Source organism: Euleptes europaea, chromosome 19 (genome assembly GCF_029931775.1).
Source record: "Euleptes europaea isolate rEulEur1 chromosome 19, rEulEur1.hap1, whole genome shotgun sequence".
Classification (NCBI taxonomy): domain Eukaryota; kingdom Metazoa; phylum Chordata; class Lepidosauria; order Squamata; family Sphaerodactylidae; genus Euleptes; species Euleptes europaea.
The window spans coordinates 14,192,010-14,210,312 of NC_079330.1; the positions used below are offsets into that span (position 1 = coordinate 14,192,010).

The window sequence follows — 18,303 nt, forward strand, 5'->3', positions numbered from 1 at the left end:
GAGCTTGAACCTTCGTGAAAAGCTCTTCTGGCCCAAGAAGATTCTAAAGGAGAGTTGGAAAGTACAGGTTTTTTTCCTCCAGGGTTAGGTATAAGGGTACCTGCAGTGTGCTGCATGGTTTCCTGTGCTTGGATATATCTGCCCACAAAGTTAGGAGTAATTGTGCAGAGAAATGCATTTACAAAAAGGTAAAGGTAGTCCCCTGTGCAAGCACCGGGTCATTCCTGACCCATGGGGTGACGTCACAGCCCGACGTTGACTAGGCAGACTTTGTTTACGGGGTGGTTTGCCAGTGCCTTCCCCAGTCGTCTTCCCTTTACCCCCAGCAAGCTGGGTACTCATGTTGCTGACCTTGGAAGGATGGAAGGCTGAGTCGACCATGAGCCAGCTACCTGAAACCGACTTCCGTTGGGATCGAACTCAGGTCGTGAGCAGAACTTGGACTGCAGTACTGCAGCTTACCGCTCTGCGCCATGGGCCTCTTTACGTTTACAAAGGGGTGCTCAAATACCACTAGGGCAGTAGAAATTTTGCACTTCCCTGAAACGGCGGGGGGGGGGGGAGAGAAAGTGTGGCCTTTATTGCTGAGCACACGTGTAGGAAATCAGAGAAGAACCACCTGGGGGATCATCTCAGACAATCTGCACCCGCGGCCTTGGTTGCAGGCTGCCACAAGGTACCAAGGCCATGGGGTGAAGGGTTGAGCTTCTGACTGAGCGCAGAGCTCCCAAAACGTGGGGAGGTTTTACACCAGGAATGTAGAATGAAGGGGAGGAGCTTGTGAGTTCTGCCACCAGCTTGTTTGCGATGAAGGTGGGGTGAAAGACTTTCAACAGTTGCAGGATGGAGAATTCCTGATGAGAAACACAGAATGGGAAGGGAAGTATAAGAAGATCCCTAGATCAGAGAGGTTATGTCCGTGTGGAACAGGGGACATTGAAACAGTCGAACATGCACTGATATGTTGCCCCTTCTACCACGAAGTTAGATCAAAGCTTATTTCCCCCCCCCCTTGGTAAATTCCCTGAAGAGTCAGTTGAGCTTTTGGAAAAGAAGCTCCAGTTAGGAGAAGATCCTCAGCTTACACTCCAAACTGCCAAGTTCTGCGCTGCTGCTATTAAAATATGCAGAACTTTATTAGAGAAGGATTGTTAGAAGATTTTACTATTTTAAGATGATAATTTGAACCAGGGGTTTTTATTGATTCTTACACCTTTATATGTATAGACAAGTCTGTGATTCTGCAGTGCAAAACTATTGTCTTGAAATTTTGATGTCTTGGCACGCGATTGGTCAGTTGACCGTATTAATAAATTTAGATTTGAACACAGAACGCAGAGGCGAGATAAGAGGTGCGGTTCTCAAACTGAGATGGCGTTCTGAAGCAGAAATCTCTCAGACGGAACAAAAGTCTTACATTGAACACACGCTTTATTCAACCTTAGATTTTCAAGTGTAGAAGGAAAAAAAATTACAAAATATAATACCTTTCTTCTATCGCCCCCCCCCCCCAGGGTATGTTACCATACAATACTTAAGGTTGAACACAATATCTACAAAAGTTAAATAAATACGAAGTAGTCATCTGGTTCTAGAGCTCCCAAGCTGCTACAGATCCAGCAGTGAGCATTACGAGGTTTGGGGAGGGGGGGTATCATCTTAATAGACTTTAAATAGGCCGGCACACAAGACTTGACTTTACAGATTGAGTGATACAAAACAAGACACAGGTAACAGCGGCAGCTTAAGGTCTGTAAACAGCTGGCGTAGAGGTGAAAAATCTGCCATCCCAGCGAGCCCTTAAAGAAAAGGAAGGTCTTGGGGTTTCGGCATTCTTACGGGGGATGCAGAGATAATCGGCTCCTGAGGCACAAAGTAACAAGAGTCGGAAAGGATGAGAAAACAGGCTACCTTCACAAGTGGTTTTTTTTAAGGTGAGTAAAGGCCGAAGCAGAACACGCCTCGTGGTATGCATGCACAAGTGCCCCCCTGGCGACATACGGCCTCATGCTCTTTCGGGGGCTCTCCTCCCCACACACTGACAGCTCACCCACCCCCGCTTGAGCTTCACTAGCAGCGAAACCTTTTCTGCAGGCCGGCACCCAGTCTGCTGTTCCCTAGGGTTCCGGAAACAGCCGCCGCTTCTCCTTGCAATGCCAGCCGCCAGGTGAGGCCTTCTGGAAGGACCGAGGACAAAGCACGGATCTGCAACGCCGGTCCACCATCTTTGGCGGCACCGGGAGCCCAGCTGCGGTCTGCTTCGCGCATCCAGCAGGACGAGGAAGTGGCAGAGCCCTGAGGAGGTACGACCGTACGTCACTGCTTCAGACAGCAGGTGGAGGATTCCAGACTCCGGAATGTTCCTTTGTGCAGAAAAGGTGCATGAGCAGGGAGAAAAGATCTACCTTTTCTCCGGGCTCGAAGGGCTGGTTTTCTGCTTGCCGGAGTGGGCCTAAGGGGAGGGGGCATTCCAAACGGGATCCTCCAGTCTGAAGCCGGGGTCGTGCGTTCGACCAACTCATTTTCTCCTGCGTGCACGAACCAGGGCTAACGTTTGTTTCGAGCTGCGTTCTGTTAAGGCACCATTGGTGAAAACCTCAAACGCTTTAAAGGGTGGCTCCCTGAATGGAGATTCTCCCCCCGCACACACACACACACACTCCAGGTCATCATTTGGCTTTAGAAACTAAGAGAAAGTGCCCTGAACAAAACAGCGAGTCAAAAAACAACTGGTGCCCCCCGAGGGACCTCCTCAGCAGCAACTGGAAGGAAGGGAAGAGATGCTCTCGATGACCTATGCTGGCCATCCTTCCCAGCTCCGTCAGGAACACCATCCGGGACTCGCCAAACAGCTGACGGGCAGCATCTCTGGTTCAAATGCACCGGCTCCGATTAAATAAGAAAAATGAAATAAAACTGCCAAAGTCGCTACTTGAAAACTAGAACTTTAGAGACAGTGAGTGGCAAGAATATTGTCTAAGAGTAAGTTCAGGGACTCAAAAAAACAAAGACAAACAAACAAGTTCTCTCTACTCCAAACCCAGAAGGCACCAAGCACTGAAAAGAGGCGCTGCGAGTCCATCAGAGGGACGCGGGATTCTCGCGCGCCGTCACCCGCTGTAGCAGCTACGCCGCATGCGCAACAAAATTATTCATCGGAACACTGTTGGTTTTCCTTTTGCCCGTATTCAGAAGAAACTCTGGTTATCCTATCAAATACAACTTCCCTGCCCCCCAATATGAGCAGCTAACTAACAAAGCAAACGTGGCGAAGCACCTCCCAAAGCAGCACTATCCTACCCCTTCGTTGGCACCTGCTTGTGGGTTCTCTCCCCCAAAAAGGAAACCTGGTTTGGAAATCGTTCCTTAAAGGCTGAGGATGGGATCTGCCACAGCCAGATGCTAGACAGAAGGCTTGGCACTGACGGTGCGGAGACTGCAGCGCCTTACAGACCTGCTGCTACCCGGAATCTTCTCTCGAGGTTGGGGGAGACAGTTCTTCCCCCAAGGAGCGGAGGATTTGGCGGGAGATCTGATGCTTTTGGCGGGAGGGGGGGGAGCTATCAGACCCCTTGGGAACGGCTACCCCTTAAATGATCACCCTCACAATTTCCAGCCAGGTCTCATAGAATCATAGAGTTGGAAGAGACCACCAGGGTCATCTAGTCCAACCCCCTGCACAATGCAGAAAATTCACAACTACCTCCCCCACACACACACACCCCAGTGACCCCTACTCCATGCCCTGAAGATGGCCAAGATGCCCTCCCTAAGGTCACGATTCCACCACTCCCCCAGCCCTAAAGGATTTCATTTCAGGAATTCACCTGCTACGCTGCCCCCTCCCCCAGCCAGCAAGACCAGTCCCTAAGAAAATAACCCCCCAAATCCTCCTCTTTCTCGTCCGCACTGCATTTTCTGACGCCCCTTCAAGCGCACATGTCTCCAAAGCCTAGCTTGCCTCCCACCCCGGAAGTGACACCAGTTCTGGACCGCCAATCGGTTCCGAGCCCCCGGAGACAAGCCGGCCAGCTGTTAACGCAGCTCATTCAGATTCTGGTTGCGAAGGTTCTGCTGCTGACGGCTCAGGCTGACGGCGTTGTCCAAGGGGGGCTCCTCGTCCTCCTGGGTCTCGGGCATGAACTGGCGGAAGATGCTGACGCTGCTGTGCCAGAAGACGGGCTCCGGCAGCTGGCCCACCACGCTCCAGGTCCGTGTCTCAGGATCGTAAGCCTCGACGATGCTGGACAGTTCGAAGGTGCTGTCGTAGCCGCCGGAGACATAGAGCTTCCCGCCCAGTACAGCTAAGCTTCCCCCGACGTGCACCTAGAAATAAGGGAGGGAGGCGATATTCACAAGCGCCACACTGTGTATGCATAGAAGAAGATGAAGACAACACTCTGTGAAGTAGGTGGAGCTGAGAGAGTTCGGAGAGAACTGTGACTAGCCCAGGGTCACCCAGCAGGCAGCATGTGCAAGAGTGGGGAAACCAACCCGGTTCTCCGGATCAGAGTCCGCCACTCACGTGGAGGAGTGGGGAATCAAACACGGTTCTCCTGATCAGAGTCCACCGCTCCAAACCCCCGTTCTTAACCACTACACCACGCTGGCTCTCACTGAATGTAGCCGCTCCAGTTTTCAAGACCTCTCTGCCCCCGCAAGACCATGGAAAAGGCAACTTGCAAATTATCCTGCCCAGCCCCCATTTTATCCTCACATATGGCTCTTATCTTGTGTTACTTTCTTTAGACCCGGCACTCCAAGGCGTTTGTTACCTCAATTGATGAGAACCATTGGCATCCACAGACAAATATTTTTTTCCAATCTCTAACACAGCACAAAGCATTACTACAATTAAGATCCCTCCCTCCCTGCCCAATTGCTATAAATTTCTGTCTCATGACTGAAACAAACTGAAGACCTGGATTCTTCTCCCCACGCATGGTTTTGTGTGTGTGTGTGTGTGTGTGTGTGTGTGTGTGTGTGTATCCTGACCTAAATGGCCCAGGCTAGCCTGATCTCATCAGATCTCAGAAGCTAAGCAAGGTTGGCCCTAGTAAGTATTTGGATGGGAGACCACAAAGGAAGTCCAGGTTTGCTATGCAGAGGCAGGCAATGGCAAACCACCCCTGTAAGTCTATTACCTTGAAAACCCTACCGGGTTGCCTAAGCAGGCTGTGACTTGACAGCACGTCACACAAACACACACACGTGTGTTTGTGAGTGTGGGTGTCCTTAAACATTTTTTAAAAGAGACAATCAGAAAGAGACAATCCGAAACAAACCTACCTGGAGCATTGGAGGGATTTTGTCCCATTCATTCTTCATGGGGTTGTACACATCAACTTCAGCAGAGTCATCTCTGCAGATGGAAACAAAGCAAAAAAGAGGCTGTGGGAGTGATTTGAAGAGGTTCCCCTCATGTGAACAAGACCAAAGACATTCCAACACACACAGAGACATCTGGTTCTCTCCCAACTAGGACAGAATCCATCCAAGTGATATCCAGAAATCATTTGCAGGAGGGTTATTTATTTATATATTTATACACCCCCCAGAACAAGGACCCAAAGCAACTTACAACAGCATTCTCTTTTAAAAAATCGTAATTATTAATTTAACTAAAATGGGTTCTTACAGTCAACACACACATAATAAAATGTATAGTAAATAAAAAAGCAAAACAATACCCATTTATACTACCATGGCAGCTTTAAACTTACTTTCAAGACAAATATACATTTCATTGTCCTTCCTAACTATAGCATAACCTCGTCATCTCCTTTAAAGGCATACTAAAAAAGCTCAAAGGCTCAGACCACATCAGGTGTTTTTGGAACGTAACTACGTGCAAAGGCCGAAACAAAAGTTTTAGATGTTGCAATTAATTCCATACATGAAACAACGAAATATGAGTAGCTTGATAAAAATATACAAATATGTTACTATCACATTTGTTTACATGGTAGAAGAATCATAGAGTTGGAAGGGACCACCAGGGTCATCTAGTCCAACCCCCTGCACAATGCAGGAAAGAAACTCTTGATTTAATTTCAACCCACTGGTTCTGGTCCGACCTTCTGGAGCAACAGAAAACGACTCGGCACCATCCTCTATATGACAGCCCTTCAAGTACTTGAAGATGGTTATCATATCACCTCTCAGTCTTCTCCTCTTCAGGCTAAACATACCCAGCTCCTTCAACCTTTCCTCATAGGACATGGTCTCCAGACCCCTCACCATTTTTGTTGCCCTCCTCTGGACACGTTCCAGCTTGTCTAGGTGTATTTGTTAAAACACTCCAGGAATTTTTGGAACGGAGAAAGTTGGGCTCCATGGTAAATTGTGGAAAAAAGGTAATCCAGTAATTATTTCGGCCAGGGGTAGAAAGCCCATGCACACAAAATATTGTATAATGTAACTACAGCAGCATTCTCCATCCCCGGCTTTATCCCCACAACCATCACCCAGGGAGGGAGGTGTAGCTAATGTGACTGGCCCAAGGTGACTCAGCAAGCTTCCATAGCAGACTTGGAAATTCAAACCCAAGTCTCTCAAATCCTAGTCCAACACTCTAATCGCCACACCATGCCCGCTCTCAAAGGGGCAATTCCTTCTCAAAATTCCTGAAGCTCTGGAAGCCAAAGTCGTGATCAATGCACTGCCAACACCTACGTTCTAGGCAGGCACAGACTAACAGGAACTGCTGTTCTGGTAGCAGACACATGTGTTCCCCACAATCCAGAACACAGTGAAGAAGAACCACATCTCACAATGAGGGCTATAAAGAATCTCAGGTCCCCTGGGAGTACAAACCCTCTAAGCAAGCAGGGTAGGAAATTTTCACAAAAGTCTACCTCTCTTCTGCCACAGGCATTAACCTTCTTAGGGAACAAATTGCAAACTGATAACTATGGGCAGAATTGTTTTTTTAAAAAAATGTAAGATTTTTAAAAGTTTTGTGGGTTTTTAAAAAGTTTTGTGGGTTTTTTTCTACAGCTTCACAAGGTCCCTTTGAGGAAGCCAGGTTGCTTTCTCTCTACAGGTACATCAAATCAAATTTATTAATACAGTCAGTCAGACCAGTAATCTACAGGTACATTATCATCACTGGTTTCTGCTCTGCGTGCTTTGCCAGAGCGGTGTAGTGGATAGAGTGCAGATCTAGGATCTGGGAAACCTCAGTTCGAACCCGTACTCTGCCACAGAAGCTCTCTCGATGGCTTTGGCCCAGTCGCTCTTTCAGCCTAACCTACCCTGACAGGGCTGTTGTTGTGAGGATAGCAGGGAAGAGGTGAGAACAATATATGGCACCCTGAGCTCCCTGGAGGAAGGGCAGGATAAAAATGTACAAAAAGACAGGCAGGCTGTAGAGGAGGAGTCTGCCCTACAGGAATGGTGGGCTTATGAATAGGGTAAATAAAGTAGAGCAGAGCTCCGGTTGCACAATGCATGTTTCTCCTTGCTCCGTTCATGAAACAGGAAACATGACAGCAGCAGGTGGTGATGACAAAGAAATGCATTTTGGAAATCCCAAACTGTGGCAGGGAAGGCCGCAAAGCAGTAGCAAACTCAGAGAAGGGTCAATGAGAATTAAACTGAGTCCTCCCTGCTCCTATCTAAAAACAACAACCCCACAACCAGCAGCCACAAGCACTAACCTTACTAGTGAATCCCGTCTCTTTGTTACAGGCAGACCTTCTGGGGCAACTCAGCTAAAATGAAACTCAGCCTTTTTCTAAAGGGAAACTTGGGTTAAAAACAATGCTTTACAACGGAGGCAGAAAACGTGAGAGGAGCTGAAACGGTGGGCTGCGGAAAAAGCACAGAACCTCAGAAGCTGGCCTGGGAACATCTCCAGCGGCAGCTGCCCTGGCCGCTCCGGGCACTGACTTTTCTTTTCCAGGCCCGGTTAGGAATTTCAAGTATTTGCTCAAGTCCTGCTCTGCTGGGATCCAGCACCTGCCCTGCTGGAAATCTGTTCGGCAATTGCAGATGGGAGGCAAAGTCACCCCGCCCGCAGCTGAACCACCTCTAATTTCAGTGGGGGGGGGGGGGGTTGCGGTGGGGAGGGGTGAAGAGAAACCACATGTCAAAAGGAATCTGAGAAGCAGGAATTCCACGCTTCCTATTACACGCTTGTTGTGGAAATCCTGTGCAAGTCGATCAACACGCACTCAAACGAAAGACTCCTATGGTGCAATCCGAAGCAGAGTTGCACCCTTCTAATTCCACAGATGTCAACGGGCTTAAAAAGGGTACAATTCTGCTTAGGACTGAACTGCCAGTCTTGCGCTAACAGGGTGAAAGGAAAGTGTGTGTGTGTGTGTGTGGGGGGGTCCTTCTGCCCCAAATATGTCCTCTGTGCCAGGAAGAAGAAGAAGAGCGGGTTTTTATATGCTGACTTTCTCTACCACTTAAGGGAGACTCAAACCGGCTTACAATCACCTTCCCTTCCCCTCCCCACAACAGACACCCTGTGAGGTAGGTGAGGCTGAGAGAGCTGTCACTAGCCCAAGGTCATCCAGCTATCTTTGTGTGTAGGAGTGGGGAAACAAATCCAGTTCACCAGATTAGCCTCCGCCGCTAATGTGGAGGAGTGGGGAATCAAACCCGGTTCTCCAGATCAGACTCCACCGCTCCAAACCACTACACCACGCTGGCCAAGAAAACCAGCTGCCAAGAAAGGAGCACATACAGGAATCAACACGCATGGGGGTTTATTTTCCTGCCCCCTATTAGGTTCTGCAGGGAGCTCTCCATTCCCCCTTTGCAAAGAGATGGAAATTGACATTGTAAGGGAGATAAAGTCTCTTGCGAAGTCCTATTAGTAACTCTACAGTATACAAGGGCAATGCCGCCAAAGTCTAGAAATGGGGAGACTGAGCTCTGAAACAGGAATGCCCCACCCCTTTCAGATCTTCCAGCCACAAGCCCACAACCCTGTCTGCAACCTGAAAATAATACTACTGGCCTACCGTTCAGGGCTGTTGTAAAGGTTAGAGAAACACAGTAAATGCTCAAAAGCACTAAGAACTATTATCATTCATTACATATGATTCTCAGTTTCAAAAATAAGGCAGAAGCCCATTCACTGGGAACACCCGCTGATCTGTTCACAGGCTCTCTGGGACAACAATCGTACGATTTAACTAGGTCACTTGAAGTTTCCATCACACGGTAACATGCCATTTTTGATCATGAATGATCAAAGGAGGGGCTGTGACTCAGTGGTAGAACCAGTGGCCAACCAGGTGCCTCTAGGAAGCCCACAAGCAAGACAACTGCAGCAGCATTATCCTGCCTATGTTCCACGGCACCTAATATAACAGGCATGCTCCTCTGATTCTGGAGAGAATAGGTATGCATCATGACTAGTGTTCATTTTGACTAGCAGACATGAATACAGCTCTCCTCCATGAACATGTCCACTCCCCTCTTAAAGCCTTCCAAGTTGGCAGCCATCACCGCATCCTGGGGCAGGGAGTGCCACAATTTAACTATGCGTCGTGTGAAGAAATACTTCCTTTTTGTCAGCTGTCCTGATACCAGCCACCGAGAAAATGCTACTTTCTGCTGAGGGCGAGCCCAAACCTCAACTAGGAATTACCCTCAAACTTCCCCTTTCAAAGTCAACCTGGAACATAAAGTCCGAGGGGCTATTTTCAGCCCCGGCTTGGTCACATGCCCGTCCTGTCACCGGCTGAAGGACTTCAGAGTCTGGCCAGGCTTTCCATTCAGATAACAAGAATCCGACACGCCCCTTGTTGAAGGAAGGGCAGTGAGGCCAGCTCCCCTTTGGCAGGAGGGCTTCGCAAAGAGCAACAAACCCGCTGCAGCTCCGGGCCCTTACCGAGCCCTCGACATCTCAGTCTCGGCAAAAAGCCTTCTGAAGGTACACAGCCATGGCTCAGTGGTAGAGCATCTGTTCGGCGTGTAGAAGGTCCCAGGTTCAATCCCCAGCATCTTCAGTTTAAAGTGCCAGGTGGGAGGTGAGGTGAAAGGACCTCTGCCTGAGACCTTGGAGAGCTGCTGCAAGTCTGAGTGGACGATACTGACTTCGATGGACCGAGGATCTGATTCGGTATAAGGCTGCTTCAAAGCCTGTCTTCTTCCAAGAGGACAGGGAAGAGTTCCTTCCCGCCTCATCCCAAGCCAGTGGGGTATCTTTCTTAAGCGAACCAAGACGACGCGATCCTGACACTTCCAGAAAATATGTGCCTAGGCGGTGGGAGAGAGATCAGCAAATAGTCTCCATGGACCGCGCCTTGTTCTGACTGAGTCCCTTCCCTCCCTAGGTGTTCCCCCCACTTGAGGCAAATGCTATTTTTAGAAGAGGAAATCAGTTGCTTCAAAACAGCTCTGAGAAATGTACCAGGGCCAAAACACACCGCTGTTTCTCAAAGGGTGTCGAGCTCTGCTTCTCAGCTGCTTTCCTGCTGCGTCGTAACCCTTTCTAAAAAAAGAAACACTTTTCCTAGACGATGCCCATGCAAATGCCTTCAGCGACTCGGCTTCGGATCCTAACCTCCATTTCTGTTTACAGAACAGGAGAAGGCTGATTTCGCCTGGACACCTCGCTTACGCTTCAGCTCCCCAGGAGGACGAGGCAGGAAAGTCATGTGTTTACACACCACAGATCAGCACGTACTGCCGGATCCAAATCTTAACTTCTAACCCAGACAAAGAGACCTGTACCCCATCAGTCCTGCTTTAAGAGGTTCAGGGCCTAAAAGGGACATTTGACTTAGTTTTCCAAAGCCACAAAGAAGCCCGGATTCCACGTCACCGACTCTCAAGGAGGACTAGTTGAACTCACCTTACAAAATACATCAGCCCGCTGAGAGTGACGGTCTTGGGGGCGAATGACCAAGGGGGTACCTGCCCGCAGTTGACGAGAGACCACAGGTCCGTCTCCGGGTCGTAGCACTGCATAACCATGGACTCTTTGCCGGCCAAAGAGCCCGTGGCGTAGAGCTTGCCGCGGCAGGCCGTGGTGGAGCAGTTGTCCATGGGGTAGAGCATGGGCTGCATAGCCTCCCAGGCGTCCAGCGAGTGGTCGTAGCGCTCTGTGCTGTCCGAAGCCACGATGTAGAGGAGCCCGTCCAAGACCACCGAGCTGTGGTACTCGCGGGCTTTTAACATCGGGGACACCTCCGTCCACTCGTTCACACTGGAGTTGTACCGCCAGACGCAGTCGTAGAGTCTAGAGCCATCGGATCCTCCTAGGGGGAAGAAGAAGAAGAGTTGGTTTTTATATGCCGACTTTCTCTACCACTTAAGGAAGACTCAGACCAGCTTACAATCCCTTCCCTTCCCTACAACAGACACCCTGTGAGGTAGGTGATGCTAAGAGAACTGTGACTAGCCCAAGGTCACCCAGCTGGCTTCGTGTGTAGGAGTGGGGAAACAAATCCAGTTCACCAGATTAGCCTCCTCCGCTCATGTGGAGGAGTCAGGAATCAAACCCCGTTCTCCAGATCAGACTCCACCGCTCCAAACCACCGCTCTTAACCACTACACCACGCTGGCACAATGTTCCATAGGTCAGGCTTTTCCGCGGACCACATACGGAAGCCTGACAGGCAATAGACTTTCCTCGGATCAGTCTCAGTAAGGAAAGAACTGGATAATGGAGATATCTTAGGCAGGCAGCAATCCTCCAAGGTCTGGCACACCGAAGAAGCTGCATATGCGTCTGCCCCAGCCCCACATCCAGTGATCCTCACACAGGGGATGCCTGGGAACTCATGTATGCAAAGTGCGCCACTGAGCAGCTACAGTTATAACATTCGTTATAACATATCATTAAATTGTAGGACTCCCTGCCCCAGGATGTGGTGATGGCTGCCAACTTGGAAGGCTTGAAGAGGGGACATGCTCATGGAGGAGAGGGCTATCCATGGCTACTAGTCCAAATGAATACTAGTCATTATGCACACCAATTCTCTCCAGTATCAGAGGAGCATGGCTATTATATTAGGTGCCGTGGAACACAGGCAGGACAATGCTGCTGCCGTCGTCTTGTTTGTGGCTTCCTAGAGGCACCTGGTTGGCCACTGTGTGAACCGACTGCTGGACTGGAGAGGCCTTGGTCTGATCTAGCATGGCCTTTCTTATGTTCTTATTATCGTGAAGTACACAGCTTTGCATGAAAGCAGTATATGAGGAAATATACCGATGGCCTGGTTTGGAAGTCTCTTGGTACAGTCTCTGTTCAGGCCCCCGAGCACGGGTGAATAAGTACACAGTCCTATTAAGCTGCAATATATAACCCAATAAGTGCAGTGTGCAACTTAATATTTACTATAGTAAGCATATATACAACTATCTAAACACCTATCTATACCGTGGACTGCCAAAAGAACAAATCAGTGGGTTATATAGATCAAATCAAGCCTGAACTGACCCTAGAAGCTAAAATGACTAAACTGAGGCTGTCGTATTTTGGTCACATGAGACGACAAGAGTCACTGAAGAAGACCGTCATGCTAGGAAAAGTTGAGAGCAGCAGGAAAAGAGAAAGACCCAACAAGAGATAGATGGACTCAATAAAGGAAGCCACAGCCCTCAATTTGAAAGTTCTGAACAAGGCTGTCAAAGATAGGACATTTTGGAGGACTTTCATTCATAGGGTCGCCATGAGTTGGAAGCATCTTGACGGCACTTAACACACACACAAACACCTATCTAACTATAAACCACAAGCATGACAATATTACATACTACACGTGTATTATGGAGTATTGTATGTATTATGGAATATTGTGTATTGTGTAATATTGTCATGCTTGCGGTTTATAGTTAGATAGGTATTTAGTTGTATATACGCTTACTTTTTTGCTATAGTAAATATTAAGTTGTACACTGCCCTTATGGTGTTATACATTGCAGTTCAATAGGATTGTGCACTAACTGGTGAGGTCATAGTGGTGTGTCTAACTAATTCTTCGATTTAATCCCATATATATAGTTTGCTAATTTAGTGAGAGGGAAGTCATTTTAAGTTTAAATTACTATCTTTACTTGTTTTTTATTACCTTTGGTTCTTGTAGGTTATCCGGGCTGTGTGACCGTGGTCTTGGTATTTTCTTTCCTGACGTTTCGCCAGCAGCTGTGGCCGGCATCTTCAGAGGAGTAACACTGAGAGACACTGTCCTTCAGTGTTACTCCTCTGAAGATGCCTGCCACAACTGCTGGCGGAACGTCAGGAAAGAAAATACCAAGACCACGGTCACACAGCCCGGATAACCTACAAGAACCAATGAACTCTGACCGTGAAAGGCTTCGACAATATTTTATTACCTTTATCCATCTTTAGTAATAGATGTTGATTTATATGTGGATATATTAAATGATGGAAGAGAGGGAAGTCATTTTAAACTTTTTTGTGCTTTGCTTGTTTTTTACCTTTATTCACCTTTAGTAATAGATGTTGATTTACATGTAGATATATTAAATGAAGAAAATAATTATATATATATACACACACACACACACACACACACACACACACACAGTGCTGTGTCTAACTCAATATACAATGATAGCACGATTGCCATGAAGAAAATAATATCTATATCTATAAAAATAGTGCTGTGTCTAACTCAATATACAATGATAGCGCGATTGCCTTTTTTGTGCTTTACTTGTTTTTAATTACCTTTATTCACCTTTAGTAATAGATGTTGATTTACATGTGGATATATTAAATGAAGAAAATTATATATCTATCTATATCTATCTATCTATCTATCTATCTATCTATCTATCTATCTATCTAAAAATAACGCTGTGTCTCACTCAATATACAATGATAGCGCGATTGCCTTTTTTTGTGCTTTGTTTTTTATTACCTTTATTCATCTTTAGTAATAGATGTTGATTTACATGTGGATATATTAAATGAAGAAAATTATATATCTATCTATATCTATCTATCTACCTATCTAAAAATAACGCTGTGTCTCACTCAATATACAATGATAGCGCGATTGCCTTTTTTGTGCTTTACTTGTTTTTTATTACCTTTATTCACCTTTAGTAATAGATGTTGATTTACATGTGGATATATTAAATGAAGAAAATTATTAAAAAAAAATCACAAAATTATATAAATAGCGCTGTGCCTCACTCAATACACAACGAGTGCCTTTTTGGAGCTGCGGATGACCTGGCCGCGGGCCCCCTTTTGCCCCCGAGGCTTACCGGAGACGTAGATGTCGTTGCGCAGGGCGGCCAGGCTGTAGCCGCCGCCCAGGTGTTCGGGGAACTCGGCGAGGTCGCGCCAGTGCCCGTTGCGGGGGTTGAAGCCGTCGACGGCGGCGAGCTCGTCGCAGTCGCGGTCGCAGCCGCCCACCACCACCAGGATCTCGGCCAGGCCGGTGGAGGGGCGCGGGCGGAGGCGCGCGCAGGGCCCGCGGTCGTGGCGGTCGAGGCGGCCGGCCTGGAAGAGGCGCGCCTCGGCGACGAGGCGCAGGCAGGCGGGCGAGCGCGCCACCAGCGGTTCGCCCTCCACGTGGGCCAGCAGGGCGAAGCGGCGCACGAAGGGCAGGCGCACGTGGGCCAGGAGCTGGGGCAGGAGGGCGGCGCGCGCGGCCGGCTCGGCGCGCACCCAGCGCAGGGCCAGCGCGAAGGCGGCCTCCTCCTTGGGCACGCGCAGCGCGTCGTCGCGCAGGTAGGAGAGGAGGCGCGCCAGCGGCAGGCGCTCCAGCTGCGCGCCCAGCCCGTCGGCGCCGGCGGCGGCGTGGCGCAGGACGCAGCGGTGGGCGGCGGCGGCGAGGGGCGCGCACGCGAAGGTCTCCGCGAAGTCCTGCACGTCCAGCGCCGTGGCCGGCTCCAGGCGCGCCGCCAGCCAGGCGCCGCACGCCTCCTTGACGGCCGGGAACTGCAGCAGGTCGGCGGCGCGCAGCAGGCGCTCGGCCAGCTCCGGGCCCAGCCGCGCCACGCGGCCCGTGTAGGCGAAGTCGAGCAGCAGCGCCAGGCACTCGGGCTCCACCCCGTGCAGCCGCACCCGCTCGGCCCGCGACTCCCGCAGCGCCCCGCCGAACATGGCGCGGAAGTAGCCCGACGCCGCCGCCAGCACCGCCCGGTGCGCCCCGAACTCGCGCCCGCCCCCCGCCACCAGCGTCACGTCCAGCAGGCACCGCTCGGCCCGCAGCGACGCCAGGCCCCGCAGCAGGGACGCCCCGTGCGCCGCCTCGCCCGACGGCTCCATCCTCGGCGCGGACGCGCGCGCACACAAAGGCGCGCCGCCCTGCAGGCGCCGGGCCGCCCCTTGACCGGCTCCTCCCTCCGCGGAGAGGGCGGGCCGGCGGCTCTCGAACTTGGGAGGCTCAAGCCTCCCCTCCCCTTCAGCCGCTGTTGGGCGGGGCGGGCTTCCTTCGGTAGACCTGGCCTCCGGCTGAGTCCCGTTGGGAGGCCAGGTCTACCCACTGGCTTTCTTGGCGGTAGACCTGGCCTCCGAGGAGGGGGGGGGGGATGTCCCCCTTCAGAGGCCAGGTCAACCCATTGGCTTCTGTAAGCCTCCGGAGGTCAGGTCTACTGCCAAGAAAGCCAATGGGTTGACCTGGCCTCCCAATGGACTCAGCCGGAGGCCAGGTCTACCAATAGGCTTTTACGGCAGTAGACCAGGCCTCCAGACGAGGACTCCCGACTGGGAGGGGGAAATGGCAGGGACTTACAATTTAATTTTTATCGACAAATAAGATCACTATTAAGTATGATATCAAGTTTTATTCAGTGTACCTATAGTTTAATTAAGACTTAAAACTTTAATTAAAGTTTATTAAGTTAATAAACAGCGTGCCTACCTATATAGTTTAAGTTTGAGAAATTTGGCTCTCAAAAGAAATCTCAATCGTTGTACTGTTGATATTTGGCTCTTTTGGCTAATGCGTTTGCCGACCCCTGGGTGGAGGGAAAGGAGAGCGGCTTCCTGAACTGACTGCAAGGAGCTGTGGGTTCACAAACCTCTGAGACGGAAGATGCAAAAAGCGTACCCATTCTCTCCCACCCACCCCCGTGCCCTGCTCTAAGCGACGCGAAATCAAACCGATTCACATTTATTTAATACAGCGTTGCAGTAAAACGGGTTCGCGGGGGAGAGGGAGACCCAAGATCGTTATCAAGAAAACAGTTTATTTGCAGCTGCTGACTCAAAGGCCATAATGGGCAGAAATCTCTTGAGTCCCGATTATACTGGGGAAGAGGTATTTATCCAAATTCAAGTTATGACAATACATCAACAAGTTATGCATATCTGATTGTATTGCAGAGCGGGGGTTTGGCTTTTGCATCCAACAGGAAGGGGAAATGGCCGACGGGGTGCTGCCACAGAGCCCTCCTCGGAATGCCTCTGGACCAGCCCAGAAGGTGACGGCTCCAGCTGCCTTCGCTCGGGGGAAGGCGACGGTTTGCGCGCCTCCTCGAATACAAGGCCCGGCAACTGCCTCCAGGCCTGCCTCTGGACTTCTCCTCCGAGTAGCCCTATTATGATTTGTCTGGGTCTTCCAAGGAGGCAATTGCCGCACAGTCCCACACAGATGGAGAAAACCACAGCAGCGGGTAAAAATGCCATAGATCCCTCATAGACACCTGCTTCCCAGATAATGAGCATACCTTGCACTACACACTAGCAGTCGGATGCCCAACCAGTGAGGTTTTTTTATACTGAATAACTCTGACAATGTTTGTATCTTTCCTAGCTAATGCCGTAATAATAAATCTGATCTGATAAATCTGATCTATAACTCACCCCTGTATGGCTCCTTTACCACTTTGAAAAGGTCTTTTTTTTTTTTTTTTTACAAAACTTGAAACAAAAGCTATGTTTTGGACCTAGTGTCCAAAACTAACACACTTCTGAGGGTTATAGAAAAATATCAAAAGTCAATCATTTCTACTGGTTTTGTATCTTGGGATTTTTTTCTAGCACTCAAATACCTCTCTCTGTGGTGAGGTAATCCAGAAGGGTCGTCATGAATGGCTGTAGCTCCCCAGAGCACTTTAAATGGTCCCCCATCAATGTTTTCTTAATGAACACATGGTGTTTTTTTTTTTACTTCAATATGTTAAAGAGGCTGGGGGGGGTAACCCAATGACACAATGCTGAGTCTTGGGGTTGTTTCATACCCCCTCTTTTTTTACAGAAAGCAAGCTGTAAATGGAATCTAGCTATACTGTGGTGACATTATTTACTACGGTACAGGTGATACTGACCTAAGAGGACAAAGTTGTACTACCGCTTGAACACACACAGCTGCCTTATACAATATGTATTTATTTATTTCCAGCTTTTGCCAGAACATAGTAGACAAAGGATTTTAAAAGGGTAGGTATCAAATCTAAAAGTATCTCCATAGCTTAAGAGAAATATATTGAAATGATAAAATAGTTGCAATAAAAAAGTTATACTAAAATTTACCTAAGAGTTAATTGTGACCAATATTGACATTACCGTTAGCAATCTCTCTCAAACGGACCTTAATAGCACTGAGCAAAATTTAGCCACTTGGAAAGACAAAAGGTGTCCCCTTCTCACAGCAGAAATTTCATTTCCTCTTCTTCTTTAACAAACTCCCTTAGGGAGATCAGTATTGCCTACTCAGACTGGCAAAAGCTTCCTAGGGTCTTAGGCAGAGGTCTTTCACATCACCTATCACCTGAATCCCTTTACCTGGAGATGCCGGGGACCTTCTGTGTGCCAAGCAGATGCTGTACTACTGAGCCCCTTCTCTGTGCATTCTGCCCCCCCCCCAAAGTAGAGGGTAGTGGGAACAAATCCCCCTGGGGGCATATCTAAGGTTAAGCCTCTGTTAAAGAAACAGGATATTGTTGTCAACCCCATCCCTTTGTCCTCAGCAAAGTCTTAATGGCCCTCTCAAGGAAACGTGCTCAGTGGTGCAGCCTCAATGTCCCCCGTTTTTTCCTTAACCACTTTGCAAAAGCTCTCCAGGAGGAACAGCGAGTGTTTTCTGCAAAACAAGCCTCTCCCACAGCCCTCCTCCTCCTCTTCCCTGGTAGGGAGTTACTTCCCACCACGCTGTAACTGCTGATCAGCACATACCATGTCAGCTGCTTATGTAAGGAGCACAAGGAAAGTCAGCCAAGCTGGAAATGCTTCCAGCACTCCCAAGTTTCAAAGTTGTTTGCTTGCTTGAGGCTGCCAACACGCAGGGCCCTGCACAGAACATGGGTAGAGAAACTTACTAAACTGCTCTTTTCAGAGAGGCATGCCCCATGATCATTTTCTATGCATAATCTGCAGTATGATGAAAGAGAGAAGTGCAACCAAGATGCTGG

At 49.1% G+C, this 18,303-nt stretch overlaps 1 protein-coding gene across 1 annotated transcript; it reads right to left on the minus strand.

Annotated features, from left to right (window-relative positions):
- Positions 1-4,022: 4,022 nt before the first annotated feature.
- KLHL21 (kelch like family member 21) lies at positions 4,023-15,220 on the minus strand. The gene is made up of 4 exons (XM_056865172.1): positions 14,209-15,220; positions 10,820-11,225; positions 5,290-5,362; positions 4,023-4,326 (listed from the first exon to the last, which is right to left on the minus strand). Exons 1-4 carry the CDS (start codon positions 15,215-15,217, stop codon positions 4,036-4,038), a joined length of 1,779 nt encoding a protein of 592 aa, XP_056721150.1. The 5' UTR covers positions 15,218-15,220; the 3' UTR covers positions 4,023-4,035.
- Between the last annotated feature and the right edge of the window lie 3,083 nt (positions 15,221-18,303).